The 23,286-nt window shown below is 46.4% G+C and overlaps 1 protein-coding gene across 1 annotated transcript; it reads left to right on the top strand.

Annotated features, from left to right (window-relative positions):
* The first annotated feature begins 5,500 nt into the window (after positions 1-5,500).
* Positions 5,501-18,089, top strand: GNPDA1 (glucosamine-6-phosphate deaminase 1). The gene is made up of 7 exons (XM_080920033.1): positions 5,501-5,555; positions 6,220-6,349; positions 9,112-9,213; positions 12,050-12,232; positions 13,271-13,455; positions 14,934-15,108; positions 16,275-18,089. The coding sequence occupies exons 2-7, from the start codon at positions 6,226-6,228 to the stop codon at positions 16,373-16,375; spliced, it is 870 nt and encodes a 289-aa protein (XP_080776159.1). The 5' UTR covers positions 5,501-5,555; positions 6,220-6,225; the 3' UTR covers positions 16,376-18,089.
* Positions 18,090-23,286: the final 5,197 nt, after the last annotated feature.

Genomic DNA, 23,286 nt, shown 5'->3' with positions numbered 1-23,286 from the left:
GTCATCCTCAGCCTGAGGGCCCTCCCTATTTAAAAAAAATGCTCCACAGACTTGTTTAGAGTCCACCTTTTTTTTTTTTTCTTTTAAAGATCTATTTTATTTATTTTATGTCTGTGAGTACACTGTCACTCTCTTCACCAGAAGAGAGCATCAGATCTCATTACAAATGCTTGTGAGCCACCATGTGGTTGCTGGGATTTGAACTCGGGACCTCTGGAAGAACAGTCAGTGCTCTTAATGGCTGAGGCATCTCTCCAGCCCTGTTTAAAGTCCATCTTATGGAAGCATTTTTAAGTTAAACGCCTTTTAGCCTATGTCAATTTGACATTAAATTAACCAGCACAGAAGTCTTCTGCCAGTTGAAGGCATGTCCTTGAATAGAATTATAAATCTTTCTTTCTTTCTTTCTTTCTTTCTTTCTTTCTTTCTTTCTTCCTTCCTTCCTTCCTTCCTTCCTTCCTTTCTTTCTTTCTTTCTTTCTTTCTTTCTGTTTTTGAGGCAGGGTATCACTCTAACACTGGCAGCTGGCCTAGAATTCACGATTTGTTGTCTAGCCTTGAGCTCACATGCCTATAATCTTAGCACTTGGAAAGCAGTGTCACTATGAGTTCAAGGCTGTTAAGACTTTGTACTGCTTTTGTAGAGGACCCAGGTTCAGCTCCTGGCACCTACATCAGGAAGTTTCCAACTACATGTAAGTTCAGCTCCAGGGCATCTGATGTCCTCTTCTGAAGGCCCCCCGAATTCACGTGCGCACACACACACACACACACACACACACACACACACACACACACACACACATGATATAAAGCTGAGGCATACAGCCAGCAAACCTTAAAGCCTACAAAGCTCTGTGCTCTTTGGTCTACTGTTTCCCAGGGGATGTATAGGTTAGCAGGCCTCATACTGTTACAGATGTATACTACAGTTGATGGATGGCAGATGACAGCTAGACGCATGTTATATAAAACGAAACATTACTGTCTTAGGAGAAAATTCCGACCCACACTTCAACACAAGCGAACTGTGTAGACACTTGTATGAAACATGCCAATGTAATGAGACTTATCTTCTGACTCCCTAGGTAACTCAATTTTGTTGCAAGCTACAATTTATGTGACCTGCTTGCCAGCCGGCAGTGAAAAAAAACATCCTCCCCATAGGCAGACAGTGTTTGCTGAGACCAACAGAATCCCCATAAGCGAAAGGGCAGGGTACTTGTGAACATTACCTTTGCCAGAGGCTGACTCTATCTGTGCTGCTCTAACTCTGGACTGTGGCCTACGCTAGGCCGCCTCTTGAGTCATAGAAAACAGAAGCTCAGTAGACGCAAGCAACCCTAATAAACTCATTTTGTCCACCAGGTGAGCTTGTATGAGTCATTCTTTTTGGCTGTTGGTACCATCTCAGTTTGGAGGCAGATAGTAATTTTACACTTTCCCTGGAGAGACACCTAATAGCATAAGAAATAACTAAACAATACATTATGTGCTGATTACTTCTGAGAGCAATCTAGAATAGCCAAAGACAGAGAGTAGAAAGGTAGCTGTCAGGGACTGGGGGAGGGAGGGTCCAGCAAAGAGAAAACGGAGACTGGTATTAGTGAGTCTACTCTTCCAGTTCAGCCAGATGAGAAGGTGTATGTCTGGTTGCAGAATAAAGGCAGGGGCCTGTAATCCCAGCCCTTGGGGAGCTGAGGTGGGAGGAGGAGGACTGCAAGACCTTGAGCTGAGGAGTGGGTAGTGGGTGGGATACAGCTCAGTGGGCAAGCGCTTACCAAGCAAGCATGAAGCCCTGGGTTCAATCTCCAGGACTTCAAAAATAGGCTCTGTGTGTGTGTGTGTGCGCGCGTGTGTGCGCGCCCTCAAAATCAGCCTGAGCCTAGACTACATAGTAAGACCCTGTCTCTCAAAAAAGCAAAGTTCTACAGATTGGCTATAAAGCATTGTGAACATATTTAACAATGTTAAACAATATAGAGCTGGAGAGATGGCCCAGTGGTTAAGAGCACTGACTGCTCTTCCAGAGGTCCTGAGTTCAAATCCCAGCAACCACATAGCGGCTCACAAGCATCTGTAATGAGATCTGATGACCTCTTCTGGTGTGTCTGAAGACAGCTACAAAGTACTTATACAGAATAAATAAATCTTTAAAAAAAAAAAAAACAAACCTACTGTAGATGATAAATGATCATTCACTTGAGTTACTGCCTCATGAGTATGAGACCATCCAGATCAGTCAGAACCCTAGATATTTCTGATTAACCTCAGAAATGGCTGGCTGGCTCCAGGGCTTCCAGGCCTAACAAAGGCCAGAGGGATAACTCAAGAGAGATGGGGTCAGCTGCATAGAGTTGCCCTCTCCTCTTGGGAAAGATCTGGATGTAGATGCTGCAGACCAGGCCTATGCTGCCGATATCTTTGGAATTTGAGGCTGGGACTTCCCTATGGAGCATCTTCAGTCCTCACACTGCGATGTGATTTCTGATTAAGTTCAAAAGCAGGTACAGTGACTGTTAGCATTCCTTCTAGGCTGGGCCCCACAGTTACCTGGTAAAAGCCAGGTGTGCCTTGGGGCTATTTGCCCCCTCCTCACTCTCTTTCTCTCCAGGTGTTCCTCGCCATCTTTACTCCCCCCCTTCCTCCCTTTCCTCTCTTTTTCCCTCCTCTCCCCTCCTCTTCCTTCCTCTGACTCTACTCCCTCCCCATGCTCTAAATAAACTCTATATGCTAGTATATCTGTCATATGGCTGGCCCCTCGTGGGAAGGGATGCCTCAGCATGGGCCCGCAGAGGCACCCCCTTCCACCTCACCATACCTCACTTCTACCAAACATACCCTGGTTCTTTCTTTTTTTTTATAAAACACAACATTAACGCCTTTAGTGCGGTCAAAGAACAAGTCTCTCAGATTGTAAAGGTCTACTACATGGACTGCGCCACCTCTGGTCTTAGCAGACAAAGCTCCCTTGACCAGGATAGTCATGCATACAGCCAGAGGAAGAGACAGGTGAGCCCCTAGGTCAGTCCATTAAATGTAGCCACTGTATAAACTGACCACATGACCACTTCGTGGAATGATTAAGGGGAAGGTTTTTATTGTAGATATGAGAGACCAGCCAGAGGCATCTGGAGGATTCGAGAGCAGAAAGAGAAAGAAAATAGATTGAACATGGTAAAGGCTGGCTATCAGTGGGAGAAGAGTAAGGGAGAGAAGATAGGGAAAATGTGGTAAGAACAGAGCGTTTTAAGGAGAATGAGTGACTGGGGTGGGGTGGGGAAGCCTGTGAGCTGAAGGTAGTTTAGGACGGGGGTGAGAAAGGATGCTATCATGCACTTTGAAATGTGTAACAGGTATGTATGATGCCAGCATGAGGTTTGATATCCTGATGAGCCAGCCCCACCTCTCTGCCAAGAGTAAGGGAGATAACTTCTGGCAGATGGGAACCATTTTCACAGTTTCTTGAAGAATGCTGGCTTTTATCTAACCATGGGGAGTCCTCCTTTAGTCTGGTTGAGTTCCTTTCTGGATATTTGGACTGCTTCTAGAGGTTGGGGAATTGGCGTTTCCTTTGGACCTAACAGCTACCTCGTGGTTTGAGAAAGGCAATGTCACCAGGAGCCAGGATAGCACTCCTTCAGATGGCAGTTGACGGTTAGGTAGATTTATGGACTCTCTTCCCTATTATAAAGAACTTACCAGGATCTAGAATGTTCCAGACTGTGAGCCCATGGGTAAGGTACACATACAAAATGTTAACAGTCACACCTGAATCTTGAAAGGGATCACCTGAAATCATGCTCTTTAAGTTTTTTAAAAATTAATTTATTTTATATATACATACACATACATATATGTTGTCACTCTCTTCAGACACACCAGAAAAGGGCATCAGACCTCATTACAGATGGCTGTGAGCTACCATGTGATTTTTGGGAATTGAACACAGGACGTCTGGAAGAGCAGTCAGTGCTCTTAACTACTGAGCCATCTCTCCAGCCCCCATAGTCTTTAAGTTTGTAAAATATTTTATATTGTGCTGTTTTTATTAATGTGTAATCTTGGGAATGGAAAAGGTTGTAGGTTAACAGTGATACATTTGTGTAGCAAGTTGATACGGGTCAACTGTGCCTGACACAATCTATAGTCATCTGAGAAGAGGGAACCTCAGCTGAGGAAAGGCCTCCATAAGACCAGGCTGCAGGCAGGTCTGTAGAGCATTTTCCTAACTAGTGATTGATGGGGAAGGACCCAGCCCATCGCCAGTGGTGGTTCTGGGTTCTATAAGAAAGCAGGCTGAGCAAGCACAGAGAAGAAGCCAGTAAGCAGCACTCCTTCATGGCCTCTGCAAAAGCTCCTGCCTCCAGATTCCTACCCTGATTGAGTTCTCATCCTGATTTCCTCCGATGATGAACAGTGATGTGGAAGTGTGAGCCAAATAAACCCTTTCCTCCCCAAGTTGCTTTTGATTATGTGTTTCATCACAGAAATAGTAACCCTAATTAAGACATATGGATACCAAAGCTCTTGGCAAAGCCCTATATAATAGAAGGGGTAACCAGACAAGTTCGTCCTCTTACCCTAAGCATGGGCATTCCCTAAATGTTTGATGTACTCCGAAGTAGACAACTGGAGAGGTGGTTTAGTTAAGAGTGTTTGCTTCCTCTTGTGGAGAATCTGAGTTCAGCTCCCAGCACCCAAGTCGGGGAAGTTCACAACTTCACCACCTGCGGATTCAGTTTCATTTTCTGGTCTCCTTGGGCACCTACATACATGAGACTTACACACAGAGAAACATCCACATAAGTCCTTTTAAAAGACTATCTTGTCTGGATACTACAAACTTTAAATGCAGACAGGAAGTAGGGTAGACTTAAGACTAACAAGAGCCCTCCTTATTCTCCTTGTTCTGACTTCCGCTCTGGCTGACTCACACCCAGTAATTTCGACATAAGTAACCAACCTGACGCTGCAAGACAACAGCAGATCCCTCGGAAAGACATCACAAATGAGATCATGTGCCTTTTGCCCAGCTTTCTTGTGACTTGAGCATACGGAGCCCCTTGACTGAACGCTGTCTTATCTTTGTTCTGATATACAATTGGGAGTCTGCACAACTATACAGTTTTAAAGTCTCCTTTTCACTTTCCGAATTCTGTGGATAAGAAAAAAAAAAGCAAAAACAAAACCAGAAACCGCGTGCTTTTCCTAATAGCCAGACTTAGCTGTGTCCAAGGTGCCCGCGCACACAGCCAGGGCTCAAACAGAACGCATCCACTCCTAAGGCCTACACCCAGGCATCTTGTCCAGGGCTTAGTGGACGACCGGCCTCTTCTGTGTCCGTGTGCACCCCACACCATGCTGAGAGGGGCCGCGGGCCGCACAGTCAGCATTCCACTTTGCACTTTGCATCTAAGGGACACACCCAGGTCAGGAGGCCACACCCCGCCCTAAGTCAGCTGGCGGCGCGCGCACCGCGTGACCCAGGGCCACGTGACGCGCGCGGGCCGGGCCGCCAGTGGTGTAGCCGCTGCAGCCTCGGGAAGCCTGCGAGTAAGTGGGAGCGACCCGGAGGGATCCCGGACCCCCAGACCTGGGTCACTGGCGGGCCCGAGGGGCGATGCAAGCGCAGTCTGGGTGGGGGACGCCAGGCTGCGCGGACGGACGGCGAGCCGTTAGCCCTCCCTGCGTAGGGTCACCTGTAATCCCTTGGTGTTTGGGGGGACACTAAGGACCTTGGAAGCTCTGGCAAGCTGGAAGGGGGGACGTGCCCCATCCCTCCCCGTGCCTTGCCACCTTCTCTAAGTGCCCCAAGGTGACTCCGCGGCACCTCTGGTATCGAAGGGAGCCGGACCTGCCCCAGGTGAGGGTGAGGATGTGGGCAGGAGCAGGCCCAAATGCTAGGTGACAGTGGCCCGCCGACTGTATGCTATGTAGTTCACGTGCTGCCGAGAAACCGAGGAGGCAGGTACTGCTGAATCCAATTTTACACTGGGAGGAACGGGCCCAGAAAATCGGGTGCTTTGTAAGGTCCTCCCCAGCCAAGGACTGACCCCACAGTATCGCCTCCTGGTGGTTGGCGGAGACAAGCGGCCCAGCCTGTTCACCTGTGAGCTGGGAGAAGGCTATCCTTTGGCTAAAAGGGACTCTGTCCCCCTCCCCAGCCTTCTCTGTCCCTGCTCGCCCCCTAATTCAATTTGTTATCTCCACACCGCAGGTCGAGATGAAGCTCATTATCCTGGAACACTATTCACAGGCCAGTGAGTGGGCGGCCAAGTATATTAGGAACCGCATCATCCAGTTTAACCCAGGGCCTGACAAGTACTTCACCCTGGGGCTCCCCACCGGTATGCTGTGAAAAAGAGAGGGTGGTGGGTAGGGGGTTTCCAATTGGGGGAAAGTAAGGAAGGTTTACAGGAGCAGAACATAACTGGTGGTCAAAACAAGGTAATTACAACTAAGACAATTGGGGTTGTGTGTCATAGAACCTTTTGAAATAAAGGGAGCATACCAAGATAGTTATAAATAACTTTTTGAAATAAAGGCACGATTGTCATTCCTGGAACAGGCAGTAAAGAACCAGTCCTGGGTAAAATTACAGGTGAGGCATAGCCCAGTCCTTGAAAAACAGAGGTTTAATCATAAACAGGAAGCAGAGGTTAAATCCTAATTCAGCCCTGCTCAGAGGAGAACTGAGAAGTTAATCATTCAGATACTTTTCTATAAAGTTAATTGGTTATAAAATCCAATTGTCTTCTGAAAAAAAATCTGAATGTTACCTTTACAGGAAGATATTTTGGCCCAATGCCTCAAAAAAGTATCCTAAATATTTCTTTCACAAGTGGGGAGATGGGTCTTGGTGCTTTTGTCTGACCCGTCCACTGTAGCGAGGCCTTCAGACTTTTGAAGTAAATATTTTGGGCTTCACTGTTGTAGCTGCTCATTTTGCCACTGTAGGTAGGAAAATAGCCACAGGTGATATGTGTGTGTGTTTGTGTGACTAGGTGTCCATAAGACTACTTATAGACACTGAAGTTTGAGCTTACATACTTTTCATGACATGAAATATTCTTTTGATTTAAAAATATATTTAAAAACGTTGAAACCATTCTTGGGCTGGAGAGGTGGCTCAGCAGTTACAAATACCGCCGTTGTTTTGTTGTTGTGTCTTGAGACAAGGTCTCACTAGGTAGCCTGACTTGGAGCTGGCTATGTAGACCAGACTGGGCTCACACTCAGAAAATCCACCTTGTTTCTCCTCAGTGCTAGGATTAATGGTGTGCACTACCACGCCTGGCAAATAAACCTTTTTAGCTGCTGAGCCACTTCTCCAGTCCTACTCAGTAGATAATGTGTGCAGTTAAGGTTCTGGGGGGACAGCAACAACATTTTTGAAAAAGCATAAATGCCTATGTACTGGCTGGTTTTGTGTCAGCTTGACACAAGCTGGAGTTATCACAGAGAAAGGAGCCTCAGTTGGGGAAATGCCTCCATGAGATCCAGCTGTAAGGCATTTTCTCAACTAGTGATCAAGGGGGGAGGGCCCAGCCCTTTGTGGGTGGTGCTATCCCTGGGCTGGTAGACCTGGGTTCTATAAGAAAGCAAGCTGAGCAAGCCAGGGGAAGCAAGCCAGTAAGTAACATCCCTCCATGGCCTCTGCTTCCTGCTTGAGTTCCAGTCCTGACTTCCTTTGGTGATGAACAGTGATATGGAAGCTGAATAAACCCTTTTCTCTCCAACTTGCTTCTTGGTCATGATGTTTGTGCAGGAATAGAAACCCTGACTAAGACAGCCTACTTCTTTAAGTGTAAATCATAGTGGGAAAGACAAAGTAACCAAATTAAGGAGAGTATGCTAGAAGGCAACAGGAGAAAGTCCGGGGATGTGCCTAGGAGAGCTGTGGCACTTGTGGCAGAGAAGGTCTCTGGGAAAGAGGCACTGAGGGAAGGCCTGAAGCGAGCTAGCCATGATGTGCCTTGGAGGAATAGCATGGCCTGTCGAGAGGACAGTGGTGTAGAGGCCTTAAGGTAAAGCCCATGACAGGCTGGAACAGCCTTTGCAGGATTATATTTATGAGGCAGAAGGATGACACTGTTGGGTTTTGAAAAGGAGAATGCCAGTCTCTGCTGGATGAGTGTAAATTTGAAGGTTTCAACTCTTGAGAACTGACATCCGCTGTTTGTCCAGATTCACTGGTTAATATGTTGGCATATTTGCTCTTTTCTCTGACTCTTGTTCCCTGTCTGTCCTTATGGTTTGTTGTTGGAATCACATGAGAGTAGGTTCTGGGCATCCTGACACTTTCAATCTTGCAGCCCTAACCTCACAAGAATAAGAATATTTGTCCCCATAACCACTACAGACCCAAGGGCAGGTCTGTGACGGCATGTTTCGGTATCATCTAATACACAGCCTGTCCTCAGACGCTTTCCCATAGTCTACATTAGGGTTTGGGGCGTGGTGTTTATTTCCTTCTCCTTGTCTGTACACCTGGCGAGGGACTATTACTTCATCTTTAAGCCCCCCTCCACCACACCCCCATCTCGGAAGGTTACTTTTCAATTGACCCACTCTCCAGTCAGCGTTCTTTGGGCCCCTCGCCGAGCCCTGCCCACAGTTCTGCTCTTCAGTCTTAACTCTCTGTGGTCTTCCTGCTTGCCATGTGCTTACCTTCACGAGACTCCACTCAGGACTGCTGCTGTTCTGACAAATAAGCCTTCCCTGAACTCTGAAGCACGGGGTGACCCTGCCACAGCTTACTTCTCTGCTGGGTCCCCATTTCTACAGTCTCTCCTAGGCTAGTTGTCTGCCTTCCCATCTAGAACCCAGTGCCTTGTGTATAGTTGAATATCACATCAGCAATCGAGTCTGGTACTCACGCAGATGCTAACCAGTGACTCCTGTTGGCTGTGTGGCTGCTCCCCCCTGGGGGGGGCCCTCACAGTCTTGCCCTAGAGCAGAACAGTCTAGGGGGTGTTTGACACCAAGCACAGAGTCAGTAGGTGGGGCTGGAATGTAAGCGAGACCGCAGACCTGACAGTCGTCTTGATCCTCCTGGGAGCTGAAGGATGTTTGTGGCTGTGGTGACATTCCTAATTGCTTCCCACAGGGAGTACCCCGCTTGGCTGCTACCGGAAGCTGATTGAGTACTATAAGAATGGGGACCTGTCCTTTAAATATGTGAAGACCTTCAACATGGACGAGTATGTGGGTGAGTTTCTTTCATGTTCTTCCCGATTCTTGGGGAATCATCTCCTCTTATCGGCTCAGCCTTGGAGAGGAATGGCTTATTGATACTCGCCTCTTACAGCCTTGCTTGCTGTAAAATGGTGCTTACCTTAGTAGTACTGCTAAAAGGTGCCATGTTTGATACAGAGGCATTGCAGACATTTTAGAGAATACTTGCTAAATATGAAGGTTCTTTTTCCCTCTCCTTGGTCCCCAACTCCATGCCATTTCTCTCTGCAAATTCAATCCTGGAATCCACGTTCTGTGTCTAGACTTTTTCCTCTTTCTGCCAGGCACCCTTGGTAGAGGCTGGGACTTGTGACCTTGGTCACCTCCTCTGTCACCCAATCATTTTGTGATGGTTTCATTTTAAATGATAAAAAAACAAACAAAAACCTGGTAAAATACATAAATAACCCTCTTCAAAACTGGGTATTTTGAAGTAGCCCAACTACTTGGGGTCTAGGGAAAGGGCTAATAGGCAGGAGGTTGCATTAGACCAAGGAATAGAGGGCACTGGGAAACGGGCATTTTTGTCTAAAAAGCTCAAAACCAAGGCTGCAGAGATGGCTCAGTGGCGAGGAGCACACACTGGCTTTAAGCCCAGCACTAGGAAGGCAGAAGTAGAAGGATCTCAGTGAGTTTAAGTGGTAGCATGTTTTCAAGATCTCAGTGAAACCAAGTCAGCCTGGTCTACATAGCAAGTTCCAGGATAGCCAGGACTCCATAGAGACCCCGTCTCAACCCCACTCCCTACCAGAAAAAGAACACACACTGTTCTTGTGTAGAACCCAACCTCAGTTCCCAGCACCCACCTCAGGTGGTTACTCTTAACTCCAGCTCCAGAGATCCAGCACCCTCTTGTGACCTCCAAGGGCAGTACCTGTGCCTTCACACCACTGTGAGACTCCTATGCAGACCTATGCACTCACCCTGCTGAGTTGTGTCTTCTGTCAAACAGCCCCCCCATCCTGTTCCCCCTCTTTCAAAGTGCTGAGAACCACTGTTTTCACCCTGTTCCCCGAAACTGACTTCCCCAAGCACCTCCTGTCGGTCCTGTGTTCATTTGGCTGTTTGTACCTGGATGTTGGGTAGCATGTTTTCAGGGTTTATCCATGTATGGTATGAGGCAGAATGTTTTTCTCTCCTTTTGGTTTTCTGAGGTAGGATCTTGTGTGGAGCTGAAGTTGGCCTGGAACTTGTGATCCTCCCACTTGACCTCTCAATGCGGGACTGCAAGTGTGTTCTGTGCACAGCCTTTCAGTTTAAAGACTAAATGTATTTTGAAAATTACATTGTGTGTGTGTGTGTGTGTGTGTGTGTGTGTGTGTATCGGGATTGCTTGCTGGAGTCTGTCCTTCCACCATGCAGATCCTGGAGATCAGTCTATCGGGCTTGGTAGTAACCAAACCCTTAACCACTGAGCCATCTTGCCATTCCTGCTTTTAAATATGTTTTGAGACAAATTTTCCTTTGGTTTTGGCATAGCTGAATATTGAACCTGAGGCCTGGGGTATGATTGACAAGTACTCCACCACTGATGAACAATCTCAGTCTGATTTTTAAAAAAGAATTATAGTGTTTTTGAGACAGAGTCCCTCTACTGGCTGGTTTTGTGTCAACTTGACACAGCTGGAGTTATCACAGAGAAAGGAGCCTCAGTTGAGGAAATGCCTCCATGAGATCCAGCTGTAAGGCATTTTCTCAACTATGATCAAGGGGGGAGGGCCCAGCCCATTGTGGGTGGTGCCATCCCTGGGCTGGTAGACCTGGGTTCTATAAGAAAGCAGGCTGAGCAACACAGGGGAAGCAAGCCAGTAAGTAACACCCTCCATGGCCTCTGCATCAGCTCCTGCTTCTGACCTGCTTGAGTTCCAGTCCTGACTTCCTCTGGTGATGAACAGAGATATGAAGTGTAAGCTGAATAAACCCTTTTCTCTCCAACTTGCTTCTTGGTCATGATGTTTGTGCAGGAATAAAAACCCTAAGACAGTCCCACTATGCAAACCTTGGCTGGCCTGGAACTTACTGTGTAGATCAGGCTGGTCTTGAACTCGTAGAAATCTATCTGCCTTTGTCTCCTTCTTGTTTGTTTTGAGACAGGGCTTCTCTGTGTAGTTCTGGTTGTCCTGGAGTTCGACCTGTAGAACAGGCTGGTCTCAAACTGACAGATTCCACCTGCCTCTGCCTCCCAGGTGCTGGGATTAAAGGCATGCACCAACACTGCCAGGATGACTTTACATATTCCTAACACTGAAATTCTTCTGGTTAAGAATAACAAGTTTTGGGAAGCTCCTAAATTCTCCCCAACCACTTAATACTTGAGTCAGGGTTCTGGTTTAGTGGGAATAATGGAATGAGGGGTGGGATAGAAAGGAGAAGATAAAGGATGTGCTTGCTATCTTTCTCCCGTGGACTCAGTCTTGCCACCCAGGTGGGCAGGCTACCCCTAGCTGCACAGTGTCCCTAGACTGCAGCCTGTAATAATTTTCTTATGAAAAGGTGATGTGTGTGCCTCCCAACCCCAAGCCAGTGCTAGAAACCAAACTGAGGGTCTCACACTGTAGGCAAATGCTCTTCAGGTGAGCTACAGTGCAGGTGAGAATGAGGATTCCCAATTCCCAGCCTCACCCCACCCATATGTAGCTACAGCCAATTGCAGATAGTGGCTGTGGTTGACTTCACACCAGCTCAGCCTGTCCTGCATGTCAGGGAACAGATGAGCTGTCTCCCAAGTGACCCTGAAGCTACTGTGGTCTCCTGTATTCTCCTTGGGAGGAGGGCTCTGGCTCAGTCTCAGCTGAGTGAATGTCCCACAGGTCTTCCTCGAGAGCACCCAGAGAGCTACCACTCCTTCATGTGGAATAATTTCTTCAAGCACATTGACATCCACCCTGAAAACACCCATATTTTGGATGGGAATGCAACTGACCTGCAGGCTGAGTGCGATGCCTTTGAGGAGAAGATCCAGGCTGCAGGAGGAATTGAACTCTTTGTTGGAGGTGAGCATGGCACATTTCACAGTGCATATCCAGGCCCGGGCCTAGGGCGTCTGTAGTATGTGGGTGGGAGAACAGGATGGCCTATCTCCATGTGGTCCCTCAATGCTGACACACTGGAGTTATCTGTCACCATGTGGGCCTAGGAAGGCATAGAGTGGGAGTCCTAGTTCCTGCCTCAGCCCTTCTGCTCTGGAACTGTGTGACGTGAGGTGGCCTCTTCATGCACTCAGTGCCTCTTTGAGAGGTTTGGATGTGGATCCTGGTATCCTCAAGACTGCCTTACCAAGCATCCATGTAACGTAGCTAAACACTTAAAGTCATAGACTCCAGTTCCAAAAGTATGTTGTGTATCAGTTGAACCCCAGGGAAGCCAGGAGCCTGGGGAGAACGTGGGGACCTGGTTGTCTACCTCTCTGGATGCCTAGCGTGACCATGTGCTGTCATGCTGGGAGTCACCTTGGGTTTGAAACTGAGTGGTATCTTACTCCTTAACCTCAGAAGAGAAGCAGGAAGGCCAGACATTGTGGCACCATCTTTAATCCCAGCACTTGGAAGATAGAGGCAGGCAGATCTCTATGAGTTCAAGGCCAACCTGGTTTACATACTGAGTTCCAGCACTACTAGGGCTCTATAAAAGACTCTGCCTTTATGTAAATTAAGAAGGAAAGAAAGATAGTAGCAGGGAGGAATCTGAAGCTTGCCGGTCCTGAGCACTCATGATTTCAGCCATCCAGGGAGAGGTTTGTTTGCTGGGTTCCAACTCGGGAAGAGGGGGAGAGAAGTTGTACTTCTCCACAGTGCGGGGTGAGGGGGAAGCGATCTTACACCGTTCTGAGCTGTCTGAGGATAGAAAAAGTTACCAGAGTCTTGTGTGTGCCTCAAGTATGAGAGATGGGGAGGGAGGTCACACGCGTGAGGAAGATCTGACCTAGAGGACAATGAGAAGAAATGCAGTTTTCAACAATCTTTTTGCGAGCAGAGGACACTGCTTTGAAGTTTTGGTCCCTGTAACTCAGAGCTGCTCTGCCATCTCCGCAGGCATCGGCCCCGATGGGCACATCGCCTTCAATGAGCCAGGCTCCAGTCTGGTGTCCAGGACCCGTGTGAAGACTCTGGCCATGGACACCATCCTGGCCAACGCTAGATTCTTCGATGGTGATCTTGCCAAGGTGCCCACCATGGCCCTGACAGTGGGTGTGGGCACTGTCATGGATGCTAAAGAGGTAAACGTCCCAGGCTCAGGCCGGCAGCTTCTGCTAAGGTTGTGCGAGGGTTATTTGATTGTAAATTTTAAGCTGTGCACGCACCAAGTATTCATTCTTACTAAAGCTGAACTCTTGATAAATAAAGCCAGCGTCCTAGCTAGTCTTGACACTGAGCTCTGCTTTTGGAGGTAAGGTCATTCCTGGGGTGAGGGTAATTCTCTGAGCATCTTGTCTGTGCCTTAGGGCCAGGGGCTGGGCTGTGTCTCTGCTTATGTATTCCTTTCATACAGCTTATGAGCAGACGCTCCCCACACTGATGGGGGAATAAGAACTTGTACCTGCCTTGGTTCTGAGGAGACACATTTGGTCCTTGCAGTTGGATTGAAAGTACGGATCCTGCAGCCCAAGTGTGCTGTGTTAGTAGCCCTGTGCTCGAGGGCAGTCAATTGTAATTAAATGTTTTGGGCTGAGTTTAGTGAGTTTTTCTCCTAAAAAGTCAGATATCGTTTTAATTTAGTTTTATCTTTGTGGTTCCAGTTTCCTTACTGTGTCTGAATTTTACTTTATTTTTCAAAATCATATTTCTCATGATTGTCTCTCTGTGTGTATATACGTGTCTGCAAATGCATGTCACAGTACCCTCGTGGAGTTCATAGGCTACCATGTGAGTACTTTGTACCTCCATGTGAGACCCAGAGATGACCTCAGATTGTCAGGATGCAAGCACTTTTACTTGCTGAGCCATTCACTGGCTATATGTTTGAATTTTGAGGCATTCTTTGTTTTTCTGAAGTATTATACTCAGTGGGAAATGTCTGAAGATGTTTACTTTCCGGTTTCTTTGCTCAAGTCCATAAGTAAGCATATAAATCAGTGAAGAGTTGAACTTTAGTGAATTATGGTATCTGGATTTCCACTAGGCGGCCTGAATTTATCCCTGGGGCCTGCTTGCCTCTTGAAAGCATGGGGGTTTGCAGGCCAACCATAATAGGGAGGGCATCTGATCTGGAAATGGAACAAGGGCCGGAAGTAAGTTAGGGCTTTAGTCATCTCCCTGTGCTTCTTCGTTCAGTCCTTTGAGACGAGAGTAGTAATGCTTTTCTTTAATCCCAGCACTCAGGAGACAGAGGCAGTCAGATCTCAAGTTCTGGGCCAGCCAAAGCTACATGTAGTGAAACCCCATCTCAAACTGTCTATTCTATGAGGCAGGAGTAGAGGACTTGAGATGAAAGGACAGTCTGTAGAGCTGAGCTCTTAGGGCCACCTCAGCACCTGTGCTCTTGGTGTCTTAGCTCCAGTGGGGCTATGCCTTCGCTTTCTATAAACAGAGAACACTGCACTGAGTAGTCACACCAGCACTTCCAGTGTTCTGAACCTGAAGGAGAGCAGACAAGGGGTCGCTTTTTTAAGAGTCGACCTCAGGGGCCCACCGATGCCTCCCCCTCGGCTTCTGCAGCCGGCCTGCATCCATCACTGGCCTGTTCTCTGATCCCCAGGTGATGATCCTCATCACAGGTGCTCACAAGGCTTTCGCTCTGTACAAAGCCATTGAAGAGGGTGTGAACCACATGTGGACAGTGTCTGCCTTTCAGCAGCATCCCCGAACCGTGTTTGTGTGTGACGAGGATGCCACCTTGGAACTAAAAGTGAAGACAGTAAAGTATTTCAAAGGTGAGGCTAAGGCTTGGGTGGGAGGGAGGCATGGATCTGGCTTTCTGGGTTTTATTTTATTTTTATATATTTGAGTCAAGGTCTCACTGTGTATCTCTCTGGCTGACCTGGAACTAGCTTTGAAGATTCATATTAATTTGCCTGCCTCTGCCTACTGAGTGCTGAGATTAGATGTGTACAACACCACACCCAGCACATGTTTTATTTTTTATTTTCAGACAGGGTCTCACTTAATAGTCTCCAAGTCATGATCCTACCTCAGCGTCCTGAGTGCTGGAATTAGAGATATCACTACCACATCTGACTTACTCTGGACATTTTAATCTGCACCTATGCTTTTGTGTGTGTGTGTGTTTGTGTGTTCATGCGTGGAATACATGTGAAGGTCAGAGGACAAGTTTGGAATTTGTTCTTACCAACTTTATATGGGTTCTGGGAATCAAACTTGAGTGGCCAGGATAGTACAAGCACCACCCATGGGCCATCTTTACCCACTGCCTGTGACATCAGCAGTAGTCACACCCTACTGCTCCATGCTATTCCTTTTTCTATTCATGACTGGAAGGGTTTGTTTCTGGAGATCTGTTACTGAGGAGACAAGGAAATGCACAGACCATAGGCTGGTAACCTTGCAAGACATGGAGCCTTGAGTTTTCTCTGTCAGACATCAGACAGACATTTCTGGGGCACTAAACCAGCTCTCTGGGGAACTTTATTTTTTTTACAAGATGCTTGCTAAGACAGCTGAGAGGATAGCTTTTCTGGAATGCCTGCCCAGTAATTATGAAACCCTAGTTTTAAGCAAACTTACATAGCAGTCCTCATTGGTTAAGCAGAGTTTTCCCTTTGCTGAAAAGATGAGTCTCTTTTGGTTTTTTTAAGACAGGGTTTCTCTGTGGCCCTGGCTGGCCTGGAACTCACTTTGTAAATCAGGCTGGCCTTTTCAGGGATCTGTTCAACTCTGCCTCCCAAGTGCTGGGATTAAAGGCATGCACCACCACAGTGGGACCTCTGTCACTCCCCAGAATCTTAACTGCATTTAGTGTTTGGAGATCACAGAGACCAGTTTGCTTTGGGCCACTTGAGAGCCTCACTGTGTCCCTCTTGATAACTGGAACTTTTGCCTCTGCCTACTTTGACTACTGTTTGTTTTAAATTTGTTACAGGTTTAATGCTTGTTCATAACAAGTTGGTGGACCCCCTGTACAGTATCAAGGAGAAGGAAATGCAGAAAAGCCAATCTGCTAAGAAGCCATACAGTGACTAGCCTGTGCTGGGACCTGTGCTGAGTACCACAGAGGGACAGGGTGTCTGTAGGAGAGAGAGTAGGGTTACTTTTCAATCCTCTATGGCTGTTGCAGATCCTTGGCTAGGTACATACAGTCTGGGGAGCTTTGCTGTGGGAACACTGTTTATAACTTCCACCTTTTTCAGTACTGGGGTCTGAACCTGGGGCCCATGCACATGCCAAGGAGGTGCTTTGCTAACTAAGCTGTGTCCCCAACCTTCTGCCCCTGTTCATAATGTTTTGTAACAGAGAACTCCATCACTGACTGTCATTATACCCAGGTGAGGACACTCGCTTCCCTTCTGCACCTATGGGCATGGCCTGCACACTCCCATCGAGAACTCTGTATGCGTTTCTTCCTGAGTGGGAAGGGATTAGGGCTTGTGCACTCTGGACATCACTTTTTTGGAGTCTTGAGAGCCCTCTTTTGGCAGCCTTTCCATTGAAAATTTTTGTTTTAAAGAATATACTTCCAGAACCTGAATTATGCACAAGGAAGCAGCCCTTCCTGCCAGAACCAAGTACCTGGGGGAGAAACCTGTCCCATTTTCATTGTGTAGATTGTCTTTCTGTTGTCAATAGCTAGCCCCCCCTTTTTTATTTGACCACCTTTATTTTAAACTTAAAAATACATATATAAGGGGAATAGGGGAAGATTAGGTAAAAAGTAGACTATGCTAAAACGAATACTTAAAATCCTGTCAGAGTTAAGACCAACAAGAAAGGGCCAACTAATGTCTGAAGGAAATAACTACAGAAGTCTGATTAAAGACTAAATGAGCGGCGTCTGTGTGAAGTCATCTTTAAAACCGCTGGCATCAACAGTTGTCAGGTGTCTCTGCCTGTGCTGCAGATGCAGCTTCTAATGGAATAGAACTTAGGAGACGGGGGCACAGTCAGAGGCAGCTTACTGGACTTCTCCACTGCTGAGTACTTGTGAATTAAATTTGCCTTGTGCACCATTTCTTTCCGGAGCCTGGCTAATAGCTAGCCTTTCTGTAAACAGGTTTTCTGGGTAGGACTGGGCATGCAAGGCTAGGATGACTTACAGGTAAAGCTTCCAAAGGCCTGCCAAGTCTTGTCTCTCAAGATTCCAACAAGAGAACAGTGAAAAGTCCTCCTGTCTGAGCTCTGTTCCTCAACGGATTCTCTATACACTCCCTAGTAAGGAGATGCACTCGGGTCACAAACACAGCCATGATTTCAGTGTTTCTCATCCGAGGTGAAGAACTGGCACCTGTACTTCTGTGCCATGCTCTCCTGCTCCGCATATCTGAGTGCCAACATTATACAAGCTTGTGTTGTCGCCTCGCTTAAGCCGCCCTGTGATCCCACCTCTCCGGGTTACAGGGTGCTCTCCGGTGTTCTCAGAGCATCAGAACTACAACCTGTCACCCACCTGTCCTTCAAGCTCCCTTCCCAGGCTCCTCTGCTTGGCCTGTCTTTATATTTTCTGTCTCTGTGAGTGGTCGCTGCCTCTTCTAAAGTCCTCGTGCCTGTCTGAAGCTAGAGCCGCCTATTTTCTAGGAGAGGTCTTTCAGATCCTGGCCCAGGCCCTTCCAGAAGTACCGTTTGGTACCAGTATTTGTAGTTTTTATATGTGATTGTGCTGTTATTCTGTGTTAAGCTAATGGATCAATGGACTTGTTTACAATGTGGTATTTTCTATTAAATTTAATATTTTCAAATAAAATGTCTTTTATGGATTTTGACATTCTCCTAAGTTTACTGTTGTTGTGATGACACACATGGCCAAGGCAACTTGTACGAGAAAGAGCAGTTAATTGGGGACTTGCTCACAGTTTTAGATGATTAGGCCATCATCTTGACAGAGTATGGCAGTGGGCGGGGCATGATGCTGGAATACTTTCTACAAGGTGGAGGGAGAAGGGGAAATACTGGCCTGCTGTGGGCTTTTGTAATCTCAAAGCCCACCCTCAGTGACACACGTCCAACAGAGCAGAACCTCCCAGTTCTTCCTAAACAGTTCACTAACTGGGAACAACATTCAAATAATGTGTCTATGGGGCCACTCCTAGCATAATCTCCCAGGGTGCAGCAGGTTATCTAATGAAAATGTATTTGGGGAATCCCTGAAAACATGGTGTTAGAAGGGAAGAGGAGAGTGTGGCTCACAGCCTGTGTCTACAGCCTGACTTTTGTTTTCTTGGCCCTGGGGGTAATGGATGAGTGGCATCTGGATGCCACACACTGGACCAAGTCTGCTCACAGTGCCTTCATTCTGAGAAGTCTGGCTGAATAACAAAATGGCACTATGACGGCAGGAAGTCGTAAACTGTGTAAGGAGCTTGAGGGTGTTTCCTGAAGCCTGAGGTTGGACAAACTGAAAAAGCAAAATTAGTGCTTCAGAAAGTGTGAAAGCTGTCACTGAGCCAGTTTCCACCAGGAAAGTAATGGGAATCAGGAGTCCTCAACAAACGGTGAAGATGTTTGATCAGGTTGACATTGAACCACTATTCAGAACTGGTAAACTTATGAGCAGGAACATCATCTAATATGGAGTGAACATGGCACCCTATCATCCCATTGATTAAGAGTGGTCCCATATGTTGGGGTATACAGTGTGAAGTATCTCTGTCCTTCCTCATCTACCTATGGCATTCTCTGATAGGCTTTAATAAAAATCTGGTAGCCAATTATCTGGGCAGGAAGTAGAAGGGGAGACTTCATGGAAGAAAAGGACTCTGGGAAGAAGAAATAGGGCTTTTTTCTCCAAGAGACATGAGAGGAGATGGATGGATGTGACTAAGGGCCTGGAAGGTATAGTTAGCCATGTGGCTAGGTGGTCTGGTTAACTTAGATGAGCTAGTTGAGAGTCTACCCAGCTAAGGCCTAAGCTTTTAAAGGTCTCTATGTTATCTGAGGAGCTAGCTGGTTAAGGAATAACTGCCTCTATATTCATTTCCAGCATTAATAAATACATGATATTCTTTTTACACTCATAGGCTCATGTTTAAATGCTTAGTCACTAAGAAGTGACACTGTTTGAAAGGATTAGAAGGATTAGGAAGTGTGGCCTTGTTGGAAGACTTATGATGTCACTGGAGGTAGACTTTGAGGTTTCAAAGCCTGTGCCAAGCCCAGAGTCTCTCTTTCTCCTCCCCCACTCCCTCTCTCTGTGCCTCCCCACCCCTCTGCAGATGTAGCTCTCAGCTACTGTTCAGTGCCACGCTGCATGTCACCATGCTGCCCACCATGGTGATAACGGACTAACCCTCTAAAAAATAAGCCCCCAATTAAATGTTTTCTTTAATAAGTTACCTTGGTTGTTGTGTGTCTTCACAGCAATAGAACAGTGAGTAAGACACACTAGTAAAGAATAAACAAAACATGACACAACTTCTTACTCTATTCACAAGCACAGCAATTATCTGCTGATATCAATCTTAAAGGTGAAGACAGAATTAAGCATATGGTGAGAAACACAGTTGAAGTAAACAAGTGGGCAATACACTGTAATGTTCTAACAGAATCTACACAGGCAATCAGCTGTTAGAAATAGGCAGGGAGGGATGGAGAGATGGCTCAGTGGATAAGAGCACTGACTGCTCTTCCAGATGGTCCTGAGTTCAAATCCCAGCAACCACATGGTGGCTCACAACCATCTATAATGAGATCTGATACCCTCTTCTGATGTGTCTGAAGACAGCTACAGTGTACTTATATGTAATAAATAAATCTTTTTAAACAATTAAAAAAAGATAGGCAGGGGTTGGAGATGCTGCTCAGTGGATGCTGGATGTCTTAGTTAGGGTTTCCATTGCTGAGAAGAGACATTATGACTAAGGCAACTCTTATAAAGGACAACATTTAACTGGGGCTCACTTAGAGGTTCAGTCCATTATCACCAGGACAGGAAACACTGCAGTGTATAGACAGACATGGTGCTGGAGAATGAGCTGAGGGTTCTACATCTTGATCTGAAGGTGCTCAGGAGACTGGCTGGCATCCACAGGCAGCTAGGAGGAAACTGTTTTGCCTACCTCACAGTGACTCACTTCTTCCAATAAGGCCACACCTCCTAATAGTGCCACTCCCTGGACCAAGCATATGAAACCACTGCACTTGCCTAGTACCATGAAGCTCTGGAGTTACCCCAGTACTACCGCAACATTAACAATTGCATGATATGTTTGAATGAAGTCAACATTTGAGTATTTTGAACCAACATAACCAATTAAGGAGGTGGGAGCCACCTTCCTTTGATCCTAGCACTTGGGGACATGTGTGTGTGTGTGTGTGTGTGTGTGTGTGTAACAATTTTTAAGGTTAAAATAGACATAGTATGAAGCAAAATATGAATTAGGGGAAAGGTTTAATTATTACAAGTTGGATACATTAGATACAATGTGGGACCTTGCAAAGATTTGGCTCGAGGGTCTATTATTCCTGGTAATCCCACAGTAGTCACCTTGTATCAGTCAGTGCCTTTGTAGGTCAAGTGGGACATGTACCCCTGTGCCAATCTGTGCTTCTTGGAGAAAAGCACATCATACATTTGGGACAGAGATCATGGTGGGCCTGAAATCATTTTAGAAAGACACTTTCAAGATGTGTGCAGCAGTGTTGAGAGGGTACAGATGCAAGCCTTACTAAGTCAGGTTTACGAAGTCAAAGGTAGCCTTTGCCACACAGCAAAAGCCTTACTAAGTCAGGTTTACAAAGTCAAGGCTAGCCTTTGCCACACAGCAAAAGTCCACCTCAACAATACAGAAGAGACAAGCTGGGTCTATACAACAGCTTATTGCTCTCGGTGTCTACCAGGTTCTCAGGAGTTGTGTGGATGGCCCCTACCAGAGAGGGGGGACATTCTAGAAGTTTTTATTAAACCTCTTCTGATTGCCCCATCCCCATCCATTCCCAGTAGGTAAAAGCACTTGGGTTGGGAATTTCCTAGCTTTCTCTCCCAACCCCTACCAACCTTCAGACAGGAGGCCAGAGAGGCCTTGAGACATCCAGTTGACCTTGTAGTAGCAGATCAAAGGGTCTAGCAAAGTAATAGTCCCTGAGGTCAGGCTTCTAAGAACAAAGTCTGGAGCTACTGCAAATATGTTTCAGTGGCTCCCTTCCCTTCTTCTGCCCAAATCACAAGAAGGTCTGTGGTGTGTGTGTGTGTATTGTCATGGTCCCCATGGTGGTGGTATTCCCAAACCTTACCCTGTACACGCACTGTTTCAGTGAGAGCTGTGAGGTGCCTAGAAGCAGATGTCACCGAGGGAGGTGTGAAGGGCCACTTGAGGAGGGCATTTTCCTATCCTTTTAGAGTAGAGGTTGATCTGTGACCTCTGTCCTCTGAATGACTTAAGCAGAGCTGTTATGACACCCAATTCTTTTTCAAACATACTCCCGATTTTCACACATACCCCACTCAAACTTCAGTCTCCAGTAGATTGCTTAGGGTCAGTCATTAGAGGTCATGTTACTGACCTACGCTATGAGATTGATCACGTCTCCCTTTAGATGTGATATGACTTCTACATCACATCGCTGGTATCAAGATGGCTGGCTTCTCTCCCTGTCTCCTTTGCTGGCTTGGATTCTTTGGGCTCTTAGCATTTAGAGTGCCCCAACAGTCCACAGTAGGACTATTATTTATATGCAGTGCTACATAGTGATACCTCAAAACAAAACACATTTCACCAAAAAGGCACATCCCAGTTTTCTTACTATGAACTCTCAGGCCAAATTTAGGCAACAGCATCAGCAGGCACCAGTGTCTCTTCATCCCACCTGGCAGTTTTACATATAACTTAATTGCTGAATATCACAGATGTGGCACTTTGCTACATAGAAATTGTATAAGACCGTGAGAATGTATCTAATACACTTTTGAGTGTCTTTAATAGTTTTCAGCAATACTCTCCTTTCTGTTTTGCTGTTATTTATTACCAAGGAAATCAACCAAGGAATCTACCAAGGAAAATCAAAATCCTAGAAATTAAAACTGCTTTTGCCACAGAACACTGACAGTTACTGTTTTGTTATCTGTTTGAGTCAGTCTTGGTATGTCACCCAGACTCCACTGGAATTTCCTAGGTTCAAGCTCAGCCCATTCAGGTCTGATTAGGGCCAGCAGCTCTGTTTTTAATGACATAGCAACTGCTGACATCTGCTGGCCATGTTAATAACAGTACTTGGGAGATGGGATTTCTGGTCAATTTCTGACATTCTTTTTTTTTTTTTTTTTCCAGAGCTGGGGACTGAACCCAGGACTTCAAGCTTGCTAGGCAAGTCCTCTACCACTGAGCTAAATCCCCAACCTGCTGACATTTATTTTTAAAGCAATGAGCATAGGTATAGCGTTAAGGTTCTTCCCTAATTATTCTTTTGGAAGAAACATATATTAAAGAGATTTAAAATGTTAACTAGCACTACTACTACAAATGACCCTAATTAACCCTGGTGTGTTGATCTACTCCTTTAATCCCAGCACCTGGGAGGCAGAGGCAGGCAAATCTCTTGAGTTTGAGGCCAGCCTAGTCTACAGAGCAAGTTCCAGTACAGCCAGGGCTAGATAGAGAAACCCTGTCTCAAAAGAGTAAGAAAAAGAAAGGAGGAAGAGGAAGAGGAGGAGAAAGCTAGAAGGAAGAAGAACAGCCCAACTGATCATGTTGCAGATCTAGCTAGCCAGATGGAGGCTTTTCTTTCACTGTAGATTAATACGCTTTAATCTCCTTGGTGGGGGGGGGGGGGTTGTATGCTCGCTACAGGCCCCAATGCTCTGGATTCTCAAAAGACACACACACACAGCCTTATATTTAATAGGCCTTAATCATTAATCAGCTCAATGGCTAGGCCACTCGAAAATTTCCTCGTTAACACCTCCCCTCCAATACTCCCGAGTTCTTACTAAAATCTGTATTCCACCT

This window comes from Micromys minutus (assembly GCF_963924665.1).
Source record: "Micromys minutus genome assembly, chromosome: 8".
NCBI classification, from domain to species: Eukaryota; Metazoa; Chordata; class Mammalia; order Rodentia; family Muridae; genus Micromys; species Micromys minutus.
Note: the sequence above shows the minus strand (reverse complement) of the source record. Positions and strands in the feature narration are given on the sequence as shown.